General features: G+C 39.6%; 1 protein-coding gene across 1 annotated transcript in view; it reads left to right on the top strand.

Moving 5' to 3' along the window:
- The window catches only part of astn1 (astrotactin 1), a 406,706-nt gene that overhangs the window by 114,428 nt on the left and 274,048 nt on the right, over window positions 1-18,230 (top strand). The window contains exons 7-9 of the mRNA XM_061084738.1: window positions 6,015-6,122; window positions 8,231-8,380; window positions 14,600-14,767. Of these exons, the coding sequence (XP_060940721.1) occupies window positions 6,015-6,122; window positions 8,231-8,380; window positions 14,600-14,767 (426 nt within the window). The remainder of the gene's footprint in view (window positions 1-6,014; window positions 6,123-8,230; window positions 8,381-14,599; window positions 14,768-18,230) is intronic.

The following is an 18,230-nucleotide window of genomic DNA, read 5'->3' as shown; positions in this document are numbered from 1 at the left end:
AATCCCTTTATTAGATATTGGAGATATTGAGGTTTTAACGAGTTAACCTTCTGATGGTACCAGAGGAATAGTTAAAGGTTCCTAAGATTTATCTTCAGTTGTGAAGGAATTTTGCTAAAAACAGGGATGTTAACCTCGTATCAGAGAATGGTCAAAGTCAGTATAGTCCATCTCTGGGGACCATGAATATCGATTAAAGATTTCATAGCCAGTCCTCAGACAGTTCATCCGGACAAACGCAACACTATAAAGATGTCACTACTGGTTTTCACTATGTTTTGACATCTTCTTGATTAAACAATTAAATGAATAATCAAACACAAATGTTAATAGATTAATCAATAATGGGAATTTAAATGTATTTCAGCCCACTTTGACTTGAGAGAATTTAGATCACACTTGCACAAATGGCAATTATGGGTCCCAAAAGCCATTAAGCATCGTCTTCCTTTAATTAAATATTCTGTCATTGTTCAGAAGGATATAATGCTCTAACCTAATTTGAGTGAAAACTTGTTGTCAGTGTTATGTTTGCCTTTGTTCTCCACAGAGCTGTCCCAGATTTATAAATAGTGTGTCTGAGCTCCTGTCATTGATCCGGCCGGGATGGGACTGTTTCTCAATACTGGGTGATTTAATATCCATGTTTGTTGCTCTGACATTTTTCTTCTTAGATTTCCTTCACTTCAAGTTCCTCTGTGCTCCCACTGCACCTACTAAGTTTGACACACTCTTACATCACCTGTTTCCCACATCGTCCCCATCTATTTTTAAGTCTGCATTCGATCAATGAAGATATCCACACACTGCCCCATTCCAAAGTATCAGTTACCCTGTAGCTTTCTGGATCCGGCTCCTCTATTTACCATTTTATTGACTATTTTAGGCTGACTCACTGCTCGTAAACTCTGGACCTTTCAGCCATCGAGCTTGAAAAGGACACAACATTATTCTTATTCTCTGTTAAGCAGGTGCAGCCCATTAGATTCTGTCTCTGAAGGCTATATATTGATCGGCTGCAGTCACCAAAGTGCTTGACAACCTTGAACATGTCTTTATTATCATTAAATATGAAAACAAGTGTTTGTGTTTCCATTAATGTGTCAGAAGGACTTAAATGCACATGTAAGGACTTGAGCATCTCTGTAAGCTCTCGGGTCTTATTTTACGACTTGGTACTATCCGAATTAAATCAGACACAAAAAAACAGACAAGGAAATATCTCCTGTTCATCTCCCCTTACATTTCCAACTTTCAGGAAAAGCCATTGAACCACAGACACGAGAGATGTATTTTTTCGCTCTTTGCTACAACAGCAAGAGGAAAGTTCAATTCTAATTGTTATACGATAAAGATTGTAGAACATCCAGACTTACACTTTGTCTTTATCCTCTAACCCAATACGTTACAGATGGAACCCCTAAAGTGTATACTGTATAAACCGCGACTGTGAGATAAGACTGCAGCTTTAAATCTAAGTGACGTGTCTGTTGCTTGCACTGAAACTATTCAAAAAGAATATAGATTGCATATCCACAAATTGGTGGAGTTTGTAAAAAGACAGCCTGAAACCCCAATGGGTCATTTTTAAGAGATTACAAGATTACATCCCTTTTTTGGTAAGTCATGCTACCAGCATCCCTGAGGGGATAGCAAGGTTGGTTGTTCAGTTGTTCAACTTGGTCGGGACAACTGCAGAGTTGATGATAAATTACTTTTGTACAGACTTTCAATGTCCCCAGAGGATGAACCCTAATGACTTTGTTAACCCACTTACTTTTCTTCAAGCACCAACACAAAGTCAGTATTTTTTCTGGTTTCCAGGCATTTCCTTCAACAGTTGCTTGAAACAGAACCAGAAATCTCTGATCACAAAACTGTAAAAGCTAAAATGAATTGGGAATGCAGTGTATTTTTTTCTGTGCTTGATTTATAGATATTTAACTTAAGTCTAGTTATCATCTATATTTACTGGAGAATATATTTTACTGCAAAAACTTGAACATTGAACCTAAGCCTGCTGCAAAGAGATTTAACTTGTCTTCATTTCAGTGTTTCCCCGCAGAGTTTTGATAAGTGCACGGAATTAGGTTGTGGCGGACTTTGCTCCCTGCCAGTATTTCTAGCTGTTGTAAGCTGAATATTGCTTTATTATTAAATCAGACTTGCAAAATGCTGCTGAAACACTGGTGTCATCAAAAAACTCTGTCCGGCTTGTGAAGCAAACCACCACCAACATCTGTGCTCTCAGATAGTCATGGCTGCCAATAATATTTACACGACACATTCATATCTTCAGTGCATATTGTTCTTAAACCAACAGTATGAAAAACAGATGAAGCTGCTGTCATGAGAAAGTCCTTCTGAGTTTGTAACATTGACATTGCTGCCAACAGTGTTTTCATTCCTCCATTGTTTCCGAGGGATCTTCTCCAGTTTAATCAAGAGCTTTGTCTTGGTTGGGGATTTTTAAAGCTCTTGTCACTGAACAATGTTAGCATGAATTTTATTTGGATTCACATAGATCCCGCTGAGGCTGCAAATCTTTGCTGCTTTGATGGATTTTCCCCCCATCACTTTGTGGTTCACGTTCCCACTAACACTTGTAATGCAAGCTTCAATACACGCCCTCTAAATATAGCTAATGCTTTTTGCTAAAACACACTCAGCTGAAATGCATTGTATCGTAAGAGCAGTTTGTTTACCCCTCTTTGTATCAGTCCCGGTCCTTAAGAGCATAATGTAGCTCTAAATGGCCGATCAGTGGGGCTCGCTGTTGAAGAGAGGGACGTTCACTATCTCACCGAAATACAAAATGAAAAATCGTTTGAGAGTATAAATGGGATTATTTTGCTAAAGCTGTGGAGCCATTTTTTTTGCATTTATCCTGCCTCATCCTTGCATGTGGAAAATCACTTTACACCAAAGTTAAAAACCAATAAATGCAGTAAAAACCCAGAGCCATGCTGGTACTGTCCTGTGGAACACACCCATCCAAATATGTGTTGGGTATTTTGCCATTTAGTCTTCATCTTTTCCCTCCCTTTTATTGTTTGTGTATCATTGATTGGTTTTCATTTATAGTCTTTTAAAGTAAATTATTTTGTCACAATGTCACCTTTTACCAACAATGTATAAGATCAGTTAGTGCATCTTGTTGTCTACACAAAACCCTGTCATGCTGTCACAGTATTGTTTGGTACATTGCGTTTTACAATCCGAGACGTTATTCCCTCTACAGTAAATCTGTTGAATGATAAAAGCCTTTTCAAATCTCAGTTTAACACCATTGTGCGTGAGATTCTCTCCGGTTTCACACTGTTCATCAAGCAGATAAATGCTTGAGAATCATGAATAATGGATGAATCATTTCCGTGAACTCAGTCTTCCCTGTTCGCTGACATTTTCTTAATGATCAAGGAAGTGAACAGTAATCAATAGCTAAATGTCTACTGAATGCAAAATGAAAATATAATATACACTATATTATGTGTATATACTGCATGTCATATCATAAATATAAAAGATAGGTGTCCATAGATATAAAGGCGCGTTCAAACAAAACACATACATAACATATTGTCATCAAAATATGTTTTACGTATGCTACTGTCAGGGCAACCAAAACAGTGCTGTATAATGAATTGTAGGACAAAATGCATCATTCAATATCATTCATTTGACATGATATGGAATTTTGAACTTTTTGATTGAGAGTATTCCATATACAGTACAGATAGGTTGACACATATGCTATGTAAAACACTCCTATACAGTTGATACTTCACCTTTCTTTTTTTAAACATATATTTATTAGTTTTAAACATTTAAATCAATTCCCCAAACTGAACATATGGCAGTATAAAAAAAACAGTAAACAAGACATATATCACATAAATGGCTAAGTTATAACTAAAACATAGATTCAAGGAAAAAAAACACAAAAACAAATACATTAAAATAAATTTTATTTTATAAGTAAAATAAAATACAGCCGCAAACATGGAGCAGAGCACAGCACACATTCCTCACAACAGATGAGTCACTTCATATTTCCAATGCCTCTTCAATGTCACCATTCTTAACAAAGTCCAAAAACATCTCCCAGATATAATAAAATTGAGAAGATTTCTTCCTAACAATATATGTTCGCTTCTCAAGAGCCAAACTCAATGTTAAGTTTTTCAACCAGTGGCCTAGAGAGGGGCAACGAACATTCTTCCAACACAGAGCGATTGAGCTCCTGGCCTGTAGTAGACATAGGTCAACCATTTTTCTTTCTCTATTAGAAAGAGGACAATTGTCTGGATAGATGCTTATATACAGAGTTTAGGATTTAGAGGTTCTGGAGAAGAGGTAATTTGAGAGATATATTGTATGAGCGAACTCCAAAATCTTTGAATCTTCTCACATTCCAACAAACAGTGATATAAAGTACCTTGATGAATATTGCACTTATAGCATCGGTCAGGAATATCAGGATCAAATTTGTTTAACTTCACAGCGGTGATGTACGTTCTCATTATCCAACTTCAACGTTCTTAATATTTAATGGAATATTTAAAGGTCTTCACAGACCTATATTTGCATAGAAACTCCAGGAACAAGCACCGACAACGGTGCCGCTGCTTCACAGTGCATTGTTAAAGATCCTTCTCAACCAAATTTCATCTAACAGGTTTTGTTATTGTTATCGACTCAGGTGCTGTGTTCAACCCAATAGGTACAAGTCATGGATTAATTTAACTTTGAAGTTTCGATTGGAGCAGCATTTTTGAAATCAGTGCGACCATTTTGTCTGTAGTCCTCCACAGTTAAACCGAACACGGGGAAATTCATTATGAAATTGGAAACCTTTTCATCTCCTGTTGTGTATTTTCTATTTCTGAAGCTTTTCCTCTCACGCAGAGCTGTTTGAAAATGTGTTAAAGGCAACATCAAATAATAGGCCAAAAATTAATAAACTGAGGATTTACACGCATTTCCAATTATGCCAGGAAGTGCTAATTGGACACTCTGATGGAACAATTAAATTGAGTTGGTCAAAGGCAAAGCAAATAAACCATGAACTCTTTACTCAAGACTAATCCCCATCAATATTGTTTTCCTTTGTGGAAAAGTGTGTAATGTATCTAGATCTAGAAGCAGTAGTACAATAATACAACAGTACAGTAGTAGTATGGTAGGTTTATAATCTTATAATCCAGTTAATTGTAAAAACTCACTGAATAAATATTCATTGATTCAAATATTGCTTCAAATATTGTAAATACTTAATTTAAGATTTGTATGATTTCTTTGATTAAGTGGTTAACACTAGATGTTGATACATATAATATTGCACTATACATACCACTGAATGGTAAAGCTAGTTAGACTTCATGATGTTTCAGTCCCTCACTGGAGGATATTTTTAGTTTCCATCCTGAAAGGTTCACTCTACATGGCGAATCCTGCAGGGTTTTACTTGACAACTCAAGGTGAACTGTGATTTGCTCTAATGCATTCCCCCCAAGGACATTTGCAGAAAACACATTTGACTCAAAATGTATCCGATCAAACTGAAGAGGCTGCATCTTGTTCACTTCTGCACACACATCTTGTCGTGGCCTCAATTTCTGAGAGGGAGCTCATGGCAAGTCTTAGTTGAAGTCCGATCATTGATTAAAGTAACTACTAATTGTGTGTTATCTTGATGGATTAATAAATATAATGGTTAAAACAAAAGTTGTCAGCAATGTTAGACGAGTATATTGTGGTTTCCACACGATTCTCCACAGCAAGACACTGTTAACTTTCGACACCACATTTCAAGTATTGATTAGAGAAAACGTCTCATGCACTGAATCTGTTTCCACAATGAATCCAGCCGTGGGTTCATCCTCGGGTTCTCGCCTCCTCCTCCTCCTCCTCCCTCCCTCGTCTGTGAGGCCAACTTGAGGCCACACTCCCCACCGCGCGGGTCCACAGCTTCTTTTCATTGGAGGTGTATTTGTTTTGTGTGAATCCAACAGCGGGTTCAACTTTCTTGAACCCAGACGGGGACTCTGGGACGGAGGCAGACAGCGAGCCTCAGCTGGCCTTTTACACCGACCCAAACCGCAGTCGCCGCCGGACTCGAGGTATGAGAAACGGTAACGCCAACAGCGCGTGGGGCTCAGGGGGTAAGGAGGACTCGTACACCTACAGACAGTTTATCCCGCTGTCGGATGGTATTACCCATCCCCATGTCGCATGACAAGTAACCTTTACAGTGCATCGGAGCAGATGGATCGCTCCAGTGTTTGTGTGTGTGTGTGTGTGCTCATGAATTTGACTCCTGAAGGAAAACGCGTACAATCTGTTGTAATGCTTCGTGTATACGTCTGCGTGTCCAGTGGTTGTGAGCATGTGAAACTGATCTCAGTTGCATCGTCGTACAATCTTGTTGCCTGAAATCAAACAAGATGATGAGATCAGAGGTCGTCCGTGAAAACGTGTTGAATTCAATTGCATCCTGTGACTTGAAGATCTGCTCAATTTGAAATAATATTATACAAAAATATTATTTCTAAGGGGCATCCTGTGCAAAAGGCTGCCAAAGTGTCTAAGCACGTTTTTTTTACCTGTCAGCATGTCATGTCCTTGCAGCTTTAATGTGCACTTCTGGAGTACGGAGGAGAGGAAGCGAAAATAAATAAAGGAATAGGGAATGAAAATAAAGAGACAAAGCCCTTAAAATGATAGCTGCTGTCAGAAGGCGTTACAGGCTTTTACAAAGCCTCTGGGCCAATTATTCCGCTGTCATGTGCACAGGTGTCACAAACACGACAAAGCCTCCAGAAGTGTGGCCAACACCTTTAATGAGAGGGTTAAGAAAAGAGTGGCTGCGACATCGCCCCAACTGTGTTGGTTAGATCCAGAGGAAAGGGTGATTCATCAGGGAGGACAAAAGTATTTCTTCAAATCAGAGGAATTACGAGAGACGCGTCGCGATAATTGAATATCAAACCATTTTCATGTATTAGCCCCATTTCTACTGGGGAAGATTATTTTAGTTTTGAAAAAACTAAATACGTTTTGATAGTGTGAATCAAAGAGGGTTGGGGGGGTGGGGTGCCCCGAACTCTCTTTCTTGGTAAAACACTTGATTAAATAAACCAGATTTGAATATAATTTGATATGTCAGTTTCTACTAAGGGGCGCTTGTTTTAAAGAACAGCCTTGGGCAGCTTTTGAATGTGAAAGTTCTGCCAGTGCAATTTAAGAGTGACAATGTAATCTGGAGTTATTCAGCTAGTGAGAGCAATAACCACTGGAGACACAGTGCGAGTGGCGTGGATTCAAGGTCATTGTGTGATTTTGTGTACGTGTTTGATAATGTGAATGTATGCATGCCCCTGTGGATATGAGGTCACGTTTAACACTGTTTGGCCCCCTGCACTTAAAGAGATAAGGGAAGTGTTCTCGATCTATAGAGGGGAGGACAAGTAGAGAAACAAGGGAAGGTTGCACAACAACCTCTGAAGTGTTTGTTTTTATTATTTCTGCCCAACTCTCTTTTTTTCCCCATCACATCCCAGCGTGGATTTTAATACCTTTCAAAAGTAAACCTTATTTCTGAGCCGCTGAGCCATGTCCGGGCTAAACCTCCCTAAGGCTAGCTGTTTTTGATCCAAAGGTCCTTTTCATGGGCCCTAAGCCTATTGTTTGGGCTTGTTTGTAAAGCCTGTATAGACTGTGTATGTACAGTGGGTACGGAAAGTATTCAGACCACTTTAAATTTGTCACTCTTTGATTCACTCATTTGCTCGGACATGCACTGTGAGCTGTAAGGTCTTATATTGACAGGTGTGTGCCTTTCCTAATCAAGTCCAATCAGTTTAATTAAACACAGCTGGACTCCAGTGAAGGAGTAGAACCATCTCAAGGAGGATCAGAAGAAATGGACAGCATGTGAGTTAAATATGAGTGTCACAGCAAAGGGTCTGAATACTTATGACCGTGTGATATTTCAGTTTTTCTTTTTGATACATTTGCAAATGGCTGCAATGAAACAAAGAGTGAAAAATGTAAAGGGGTCTGAATACTTTCCGTACCCACTGTATATGTCTGTGGGACTGCGTGCATGTTTGTGGGACCGGGCGGGGGGGTCACGGAGGGAATAGAGTTGCTTCATGTATCTCCTCTGCGTCTGTTGTCCCCACCTCCCCCACTCCCTCCCTGTGCTTACTTTTTTGTTTCCCAGCAGCAGGTTCCCCACGCAGCCCCATCAATAAGACCACCCTGACTCTGATCAGTGTCATCAGCTGTGTGATTGGCCTGGTGTACTCCTCTCACCTCTCCTGCAGCATTTCAGTCCGAGTCATCCTCCACGTGCCGGAGCACCTCATCGCCGACGGTAAGACTTCACAACCACACACCTCTGAGGGCAGGGGTTTTCAACGGGTTTTGTCCCAGGGACAACCATTCTGACTAGAGAGTAATCCGCGGCCCGATGGTGTGTGTGTGTGTGTGTGTGTGTGTGTGTGTGTGTGTGTGTGTGTGTGTGTGTGTGTGTGTGTGTGTGTGTGTGTGTGTGTGTGTGTGTGTGTGTGTGTGTGTGTGTGTGTGTGTGTGTGTGTGTGTGTGTGTGTGTGTGTGTGTGTGTGTGTGGTTTATTTAAAAACCTCAAACAAATCTAGAAAAATCTGTGAAAAAACAACAAAAACGGTTGATTTCCAGTGCTTAAGAATTGAAAGCAAAATTAAAATGTAGTTTGTAGTTGTACTGCATCTCAGAACCATACGACATCAATATATAACGTTCATGACTTAAATGTACAGACATGTAGCCGACATGTTGAGAGAACGTTAAAGTAACGGTGATCAATAACAATCAACATAAACTGGGGCTACAACTGAAGAGGGAAGATGACAAAGTAATGCAGAATATGTCACAAATGATAATCATACAATATCACACAAATAATTGAGGCCTACTTAAGTTGAATGATCACTAGCACCTTTATATAATTTTAGACATATTTTTCTTATTTTAGATATTTTTCACGATATTCAAGAGTAATCTGGAAATGTGTTGAAATATCAAAGCGAATTTCGCGGACCCCTGCAATGCCGTCGCGGACCACCAGGGGGCCGCGGACCCCCCGGTTCAAAAAAACCCTGTCTTAGGGGCATTCAAAGCCCCCCTTGCTCTTTTTGTTTTGCCACTGACCAGGGAATTGCGTGTGCTACATTTCTCAAAAACCCAGTGCCTGCGCTCTGTGGTCGGGCGATATTTGCTCTGCTCTCTGCAAGACAAAAGGTAAATGTCAGGTTGACCACCCCCCCTCCCCGGGTTTCCCCCCGAGCGAGACCACACGACAGATGTGCCCTGGCAGCATCGCAGCACATTGAGGCCAGGGAGCTGTGACCACCCGCGGCAAGCCCTCCATCAATCTTCCCCTTGTACTTTCTGAGATGTTCAACCACCTTGCTAATGAATTTCAATGTAGCACCTGCAGAAAAAAAAAACCACCACCCCGGGGGCCGAGCGCTGGCTCATTGGCATTTTTCAGCTGTCACAGGAGTGAGCTGGCAGTCCAGATGTATTATGGACTGTGACTAGGCGCGCTCATCCATCATCTGTAGGCCTGATTTGATTTCAGAGCGCTGCTGCTTTTCCGGTGGTATATATACGCCGGCCTGCCAAAGGAGATATTAAAATTCCAGGGAGGCGTCCGTGGTGGGAACTTTGAAGAGGAGAGATGAAAGATGGCAAATTCGTCCGTTGAATTACAAAACCGGGATCGATTTAGAATGTTTCCATAAATGTCTCCACAATCTCATCAGACTTGATTTCACGTCACGGTGAATCAGATGAAAAATCCGGATTCTCCCACAGGGGAAAGAGGCTATTAATGCCACCAGCTGCGCATGTGTCTTGGAAGCACAGAGACTTGGAGTAACACCTTTCTTCCCTGCCTTTCACATCAGGGGAAGTTATCATTCGAAGTTATCCGTGTGCTTACACAGGATAACACTGTCTGCTGCTATTCAAGATACATACAACAAAAGGCCATAGAAACTTTCTTCTGTCAAACTTAGAGATAGTCTGAAATAGAAATGTTGCAAACGGATATTATCTAAGATTGAATTCTGTGGGATGGGGTTTTTCTACTGCCATCCCTCTCTGAGACAAATCCGAATTGAACAACCTATTTTTTGGGATGCCCAGTGGTCTGCGCAGCATAACATGATTGCACCAATAGCAGCTGGAGAGAGAACTTTGGCACCTATCACCCCCGCCCTGGTCTGGGACTGTCCTAGTTCCATCCTGAATGGCCATCTGCCAGTGATTGGACATTGCAGTCACACACTGGCATATACGATTTGGAGATTGTTGAAGAAGGTGTCCTGTACATACAGCTATATAATATCTTCTGGCCACCAGTGGCAGCACTGAGCACACTGCTTCTGTGGTTCACACTGAAGTCACAGCTGAGTAATAAATCCTGCTCCGTCTGTAATTATACATGGTTTGTGTCAGTTTAAATTAAGAGACGTTTTTGCTCAGACTAAATCATGTTTTTGTGTTACTTTACTCCTGTCTTGTTATTTATTTGTCTTACCTGAAAAGTCAGCTATTCAGTTGTAGCAAATTCCATGTGCCTCAGGGTGAACCCAGAAAATAAATTATCATATAATCATATTCATATTTATGGAGCTTCAGTTGGGGATTTACTGCTTGAAAGTTCTTTGTCTTATTTATGATTTTCTGAAACAGCTGCTTCCATTCATTACTTTCCAGGCTTACATAGTCTCCCATGAGACTCACACTTCAGGTGATGATTATTATCTGTATACAAAAAATCAACTCTTGTTTGATAATTTGCTTAATAGGTTTAATTCTTCAGAGGTCTGTTAGTGGATTCATTTTCAAGCACAACCATAAAGCTTTTATGTTTATAATTAGAATCCACGTAATGATTCAGAAACCAAAATAGTGCCTGGTCATGATTGCCAAAGACATCAGACTTGGCAGAAAATGTGTCATAAAAAGCATTGAAGCATCTTACAGGTGTTTTAAATGTGGTAGTTTTTCCAAGTCATTTTAGAACTCTACACAATTAAGCAAAAAATATGCGTCCAGCCATTTACAGGATGTGCTCTGGTTTTAAAAGGGATCATCAAAGGGGATATCACTAACTGGGGCACACAGAGCTGGCCAAGAATTCATTAAAGTTGTCTGGCTGAGCAAATGCCCTGTGCATTCCATGTTTGCAAATGGACAGGCTTTGGTCAATGAGTCTAGCTGCTAATTTACAGAGATCAGACAGGCGATAAATCGGTATCTTTCTCCAAGCTGCTGCAAACAAGCAAAGAAACGTCAAGCACATCAACCTGGTTCTGACTGTTTGGCTTTAGTTAAGTAAAGAATTGCTGACAGCAAGTCACACAACAGCATTCCAGCTGTCAACCCTTCCGACAACTCAGTCTATTCAGTGGAACTCATTAATGAAAGCTTTTAAAGGGGATTGTATTTTGGCTTTAAACAAAAATACCATAAAAGCAAATACAAAATAAAACAAAAACATTATCACACAATGGTCGTGATTCACAAAGCGAATTTAACTTAGCATTATTTCTTCACCAGTATTACAATGGTTGATGCCAGGTGTCTAGATTTCATCTAATTTATTTCTTTATTCCTTGATTGTTTTTAAAACAAGTTTAAGCTGAAAAATAATCATTTGTATGGGCATCAAAAATGTGACAAATTTATTTTGAGTTTGTTAAGGGATATTTAAATTTGTAAATCAACCTTTGAAAAAGATTGGCACTCGTAAAAGTGAAGAAACTAAGTACTTGAACTTGATCTATGTACAGAAACAAAGCCTGAAACTAATGACCTCACGTTGTGTTTGTGTGTAGCTGAAGCCACAAATACAAATGTTGTCCCTACACCTGTACACTGATCTATACTTAACACATGCACTGCAGATTCAAAGTTTACCGTCATCAATTTCAAAGCGCTACAATAACTCTTAGGACCTGCAGAAGAGACGAAGGCAACGCAGCCCTCTGATTGGACAACTTGACGTTTTGTAATTGGACTGTCAAAGAAGTGAAAATGTGTTGTTGCTGCAGTTTCCCTTTTTAAAATTGCATTTGTGTTACCTCATACAGTAAATTTTCACACAATCACTGTCTCCATAAAAAAGATACCTATCTTTTCCCCTACTTACAAACTTGAATTTCCCTTTACTTTTAATTAACAGGTTTGCAAAGGTTGATTTACAAACTTTAGCATACGTGTGAACATCGCCTCACAAGTGCAAAATCTTCCCGACGTTAATGAGCCTGCATATCTCTCGCTAATTTACATTTATTATCAAAATCATAAATAGGCCCCATGAAAACACCCTTAAAGACTGTTAGCCCGGAGAAGGTGTTTATTTGATGTCGAAATGAAGATGGATCCCATTGTTTCACTCTGTCACAAGTGCCACTTATTATATACACACGTAAAAATAATGTCAGCCAAGTGTCACTGCGGGTACCTAGGGGTGCAAAAGAAAAAAAAACTGAGGGAGTGTTGATTGATAGCTGCTAATTTCACATAATAATTTGCCTAAAAAGTGATTTCAAAAGAGACTTTAAAGGGATAGTTCACCAAAGAAATGAAACTTCACTTATTATCCACCACCATATAACACTTTTGGAGATACAGTGGTAAACAGTGTTCCAGACAGATCCAAACAAATTGAAGTAAATAGAACCCCTTATTCAGAACTACAACATAAACACAACATGCCTCCATGCTGTTTATGTGGTGTCAAACAAGTGTCCGCAAACCCCGATATTTATATTCCGCTTAAATAAAAATTGTTCTGTAAACTATCCCTTTAAGCTTCAAAGCTTGGGTTGGTCATCGTTGAAAAGCTAGCAAGAGCAGGCCACACTTTACATCAGCCCGCTGGTCAATGCTACACCCCCAAAACTCCTGAATGTGCCGTCACTCGCTCACCAACTCCTATCATCTCTGCTTGTGCAATATGTGACTCTGGATAATGACCTGGGCCATGTGCAGTGAGAGCATGGGTAGGCAGGTAGGTCAGTTAGTGACTGACAGGTACGCCGACCAATCCTTTCATTCACTCTGAACGACGATTGATTGTGTTTCTCTCGGTCCTGCGAAAGCAACAGATATTTATTTACTTTTTTTGTAGACTTTATTAATGGCGAGAGGATTTCAACCAAAAGATAAAAAGTAAAAAAAGAAATGACCAGCCTTACATTTAGCCAAGTTTCTATCCAGATACAGTCAAATGGGCATCAAATCTTATATTATCTCTACGAGCCATTATAATTATTACATGTTCTTGAAATAGAGAGTCATTGAATTACCAAGAAATGTTAAAAATGTGTTTCTACAACTTTTTAATGTCACAGTGCACCTGTGCGAATTGCAAAAAAATGTTTTTTAAACCAAATCCTCCGATGCATTGGTATAACAGTCTTAACTACTATATATAGTCTGGTGGTCCTGTCTGAAAGTTCAACATTTCATCTGATCAACACCTTTGTTGAAATAGCATGAAATACTGTTATACTACAGGATTCACATTGATACTCTCGTCACTGTTACCCTCCACCTCCTGGAGCGTGTGTTTCGCTGCAGGGCAGAGAGAAATACAATACGATTCCTCAGCTGCTGCCTGTGGATTCTGATGATATCAATACGAAATATGTTATTCTTGTTATTATTGCCACAGCTTCATTAAAGTGTTCCTGACAATTTGAAAATGTTTATACATGAGTTTGCAGCTTTCAAAGTTTGCCTTGTTGGTTGGATGTCATCTCAGACTTTAATGATACATAAAACTTTGGCGTCATGATTTTGATATTGTGTTTTTCAGGGTCAGTATAATATTGAAGTCTTAGTTGACTTCATTTTAATAAAATGCTTTTCAATAATCATATTTTGTTGTTGTGAAGATTATATAACACTAGGGGTTGCATTTATTTCACCTGTAATTTTCCATTTCCTTGTGAAATCAATTTGGCTCCATAAATGTGGCTGACGATATTTTAGTTGGAAGTTTCAAGGTCAGCGTCTTTTCTGTTTTTTAATAAACATTTTTCAATTTCAGGCTGAGTATGTATGTTGCAGTCATTTGCTTTCATATTTTTACTTCTACCAAGGAGGATACTTTTTCATGTGCTGTCTGTTTGAGCAGGATTACACCAAAACTGCAGGACAGATTACTATGAAACTTGGTGGAAGGATGCAGTATGAGACAGAGAAAAAACCATTGCAGATCAGTTCAAATCCAGATCAGGGGCTGGGTCCAGGTTTATTTTTTTCACTTTCATTAACACTGCGAGATAGGGCATTTTGCAACATTGTCGTTGATTTCTCCAAGAATAATTCATGGATTTTGATGACAAAAATCTGGGGGGTTTAGGGAAGTGATACCTATGAGTGTGTGCAATTTGGTGCATATCCTAATAAAAACAAATCTGGATCAAGTGAATTTATATGTGGTTTCATATTGGGACTGCTTTGGCTGAGGTATGCATCCCAAATCATTTCTCTCCTGCTTTTACGTCCCTCCCCTTTCTCTCCTCCTCAGGATCGAGGTTCATTTTGCTGCAGGGGAGCCAGTTGGACGCCTCCGACTGGCTGAACCCTGCCCAGATCTTGCTGTACTCCCAGCAGAACGCCAGCGGGCCCTGGGTCAACGAGCTGTGTGGACGACGCCTCCTGGACCCCTGTGAGCACCAGTGTGACCAAGACACAGGTAAGCCAAGAGTGTGACAGACACACGCATCACTTCTGCACGGTTACAGGATCTGTTACCAAAGAAACCCGATGTTTAGTGGTCCCAATCCAGAGATACAGCATAGACGTAGCCATTAACATGACATGTCAATCAATCAATCACTGTTAACACAGAGCAATTCATCATCTGATTTGACTTGACTGAATTTAAGGCAGTGACTTCTTCAAAGCCAGCGCTAATGCTGCACTCAATCTGGTCAGATGGTTTTGTCTTAACAAGGGAATAAAAGCCCTTTCCTCCTATTGTTTCATAACTTGCAAGATTAATAACTCACACAACTGCTAATATGAAACAAACACACCAGACTGACTGACTATGGCAAGTCATGCTTTTAAAATGTCAGCAAATGCACTTTAAGTGTCAAAGGCAAAATAAAGGTTCCCAAATTCAGAAGAGTGGCCCCGTTAGTTTTACAGCCTTACACACTTTATTGTATGATTGCATTAAACTGATTAATTTAAGAAAAATGGAGAGGAACTCACAATTGCAAGGCACTTTGGAGCTGGAGGACTTTTCAAGTCCAGGATCCTTTAAAGCAGATGCTGGTGTGGTGGAGGACCTAGGTGATCAGGTGGAGTCTGTGGTACCAGAAGCTGGAGCTCTCGGAGCTAAGAATGATGATTATGAAAAATAGAGGGCTTATGTAACCATATACAACAAGTGACAAGCTCTATGAAGGTCTGAAGGGAATGAGTGCGGTCTGGTGGTGTTTCAACAGCAGCCAAAATTATTGTACCAAAACTGAAAAGAACTTGAGTTTAAGCCAGAATCAATGTAAACTCCTAATGAATAATTAATATCCATATTTCGAAATGACTGTTTGAACGGCTTCCACTAAGAGACTGGTGCTGGGGGAATTGGGCTCACCTCTGATTAGAGGGAGTCATATCATTTAGTTTACAGCAAGTGTGAAGTACGTCCTCCTGAAAATGCTTACATTCTGATATGCTTTACTTTATATGTATTATATCTATTCTCTGTAGCAGGGCAATGGTTGAGCTGAAATAGTAGAAGAAAGTTTAACAATAGAAAAACGGTAAAAGATGGTTGCAACTGAATAACGTCACAACTACTGATTGGCATTTCACAGGGGAATGTTTTTGATGTGAGAATATCCAGTGAGTATAAAGAGCAGGTGACCACCACACTGCAGCAGGTTAATCATGTTTTTAACTAATTTGAAAGACGTAAATATAGAATTGTCGAGGACATGGTTGCTTTTATCACTGACACGTGGGCCCTCTCAGACGTGTGTGACGCTGATCTGTTTTGTCTCGCTCATGTCTGCTGTTCACACTCGGGGTGTCTCTGCTGCAGAGTTGATACGTGAGGTTTCTGGAATGACTGTATATAACTGTATTTCCTTAGATAAAAGTAGCCTTTGTATTTGACTAAATGTCATGACTATCTGGTAAGAAGCTTTACATCTATCTTATAAAAATATATATACAGTCTATGGTTAAAGCAGATGGATTAATTCAGAGTGCTTTTACTCTGAAACAGGAAGTCTTGCAAATATTTACGTTTGTGACATATTCAACAGGGATAAGAAAAGATAACAGTTTTGCTGTGAAACGCAGAGAAAATAATCAAGAGCTCGACTCTTTAGAAGGGCAGCATGGCTCACATGCAGGAGACATGCTCACGCAGGCCAGGCTGCTCTAACGTGATAACATGTGTGCTGCAATGAAAAGCAAGAAGTTCCTCGATGCTCATGCGCCGCTCACACATCCATCGTTTTCTGATGAATTTCTGTAACCAAACTCACATGTGGGCAAAAATTGCTTGCTTCAAGCAATTTAACATCAAGCATCGAGCTATTACACCCCCCACCACTGAAGGCACGTCCTTCCTGTGACATGTTTGACACATGAATGTTCTGTAAAAGCCACACTGATGCCCACGGATCATCTATTCCTAGTTATGGGATGTTTCCTTAAAACTCCAATGACAGGAAAAGAAACTGGTTTTATATCAAATCAGTCAATTTGCTCAAACAAAGAGATAAATGCTGGATGTGTTTCAGTTTAAATGCTAGTGGCAAAAAAGAAAGAATTAACATGGGGGTGTCACCATTTATTTGTTCTTTCTGTCACAGTGTATGAGGATCGATGAAGAGAGCTGATGCTTGTGTCAAACTGGCTTTGTGGCAGTATTATGGAGCACCGACTTGTAAACTTGTCATGGAGGTCACTCCAGGTGTCTGCCCCTGCAGTGTCTGCATGCAGCCCTCAGTATTGGCTCCTCACCAGTGACTATTGTCTGAGAGCCCAGAACTCAGTGGCAGTTACTCGGCCTGTGGCAGGAAGGAGCCTTTTTATTTATTTTTTTGTGTTTACAGGCGTGACTGTGACTCTGCTCAATCGAGCTGCAGGGCCAGAAATGGAAAATAGATTGCCTGCAGCACTTGACCTGGTTTTCTCCAGGGGAGCCGTGTGGAGCTGATCAATTAGCTTGCATGTCTCCACTGTCGACTTCATTTGGACTCCGGGCAAAAGCAGGGAGACACTGTCCAACATCAATTTTTTTTAAATGGATAATTTTTCGAAGCAAAAAAGTAAATAGATAAAAAGATGTGCTGTTAAAAGCCACTAAAAAGAAAATATAATGGAATGGAATAAAACAAATCTGTAAATGATACTGGCAGCTTTAGTTTGCAGCTAATTCATTACAACCTGTGAGACGTGTCCTGTTTGGGATTTGAAATAAATGTTCTCAGCTCAAAGGATTTCCATATCTACTGTAGATAATGCTTATAAACAATTAACAATTTAAATAACTCCATATTGAGGAAATTGTAAAAATAATCTTAGATTTTTAGATCAAAGTTGTAATATTATAAGAAATTCAGCGGTAATATCATGTGAATAAAGTTGTGATTTAATGACAAAGAGTCATAATATTACCAGAATAAAGAAACTAAACAACGAAAACTTTGAAATACCAGCAAGAAGAACTTTTGCTTTCCTGTGGGTCACTTTCTCTGGATCCTCAACCACAATGTTGCATCTACACAGAAGAGCCTTCCTTTAAGTCTGTATACTTCTTTCTTCATATCAGTATCTTTACAAAGTCCTGATACTTATGATAATGTGGTGCTGATGAGTATTTTGTTATTTGAGAAACTTTTACTATTGTAAAACTTAACAAGATGCTCCATAATCTTTATTAACACAGGCTACAGGCTGCTCTTTCAATATTCCCTCTGTAAAATAACCACCAGTCTAAACTCCTGATGATGGTCTCATAAAATCGACTTTCTTCTTGTAATATGAGATATTAGAATTTAATTAAAAGAATCTCTGAACTTCTTCTTCAATATGGCCTCTGTAAATAGTAATATCTCCTTTTCGTGAGAATCTAGACGCTTGTACAAAGTTACATGAAAGAAGGTAGAGAACAAAAACACCTTCGAGCCACA

The sequence above is a fragment of the Limanda limanda genome, chromosome 13 (genome assembly GCF_963576545.1).
Source record: "Limanda limanda chromosome 13, fLimLim1.1, whole genome shotgun sequence".
NCBI lineage: Eukaryota > Metazoa > Chordata > Actinopteri > Pleuronectiformes > Pleuronectidae > Limanda > Limanda limanda.
The sequence above is the reverse complement of the archived record's forward strand: the minus strand, read 5'-3'. Positions and strand labels throughout refer to the sequence as shown.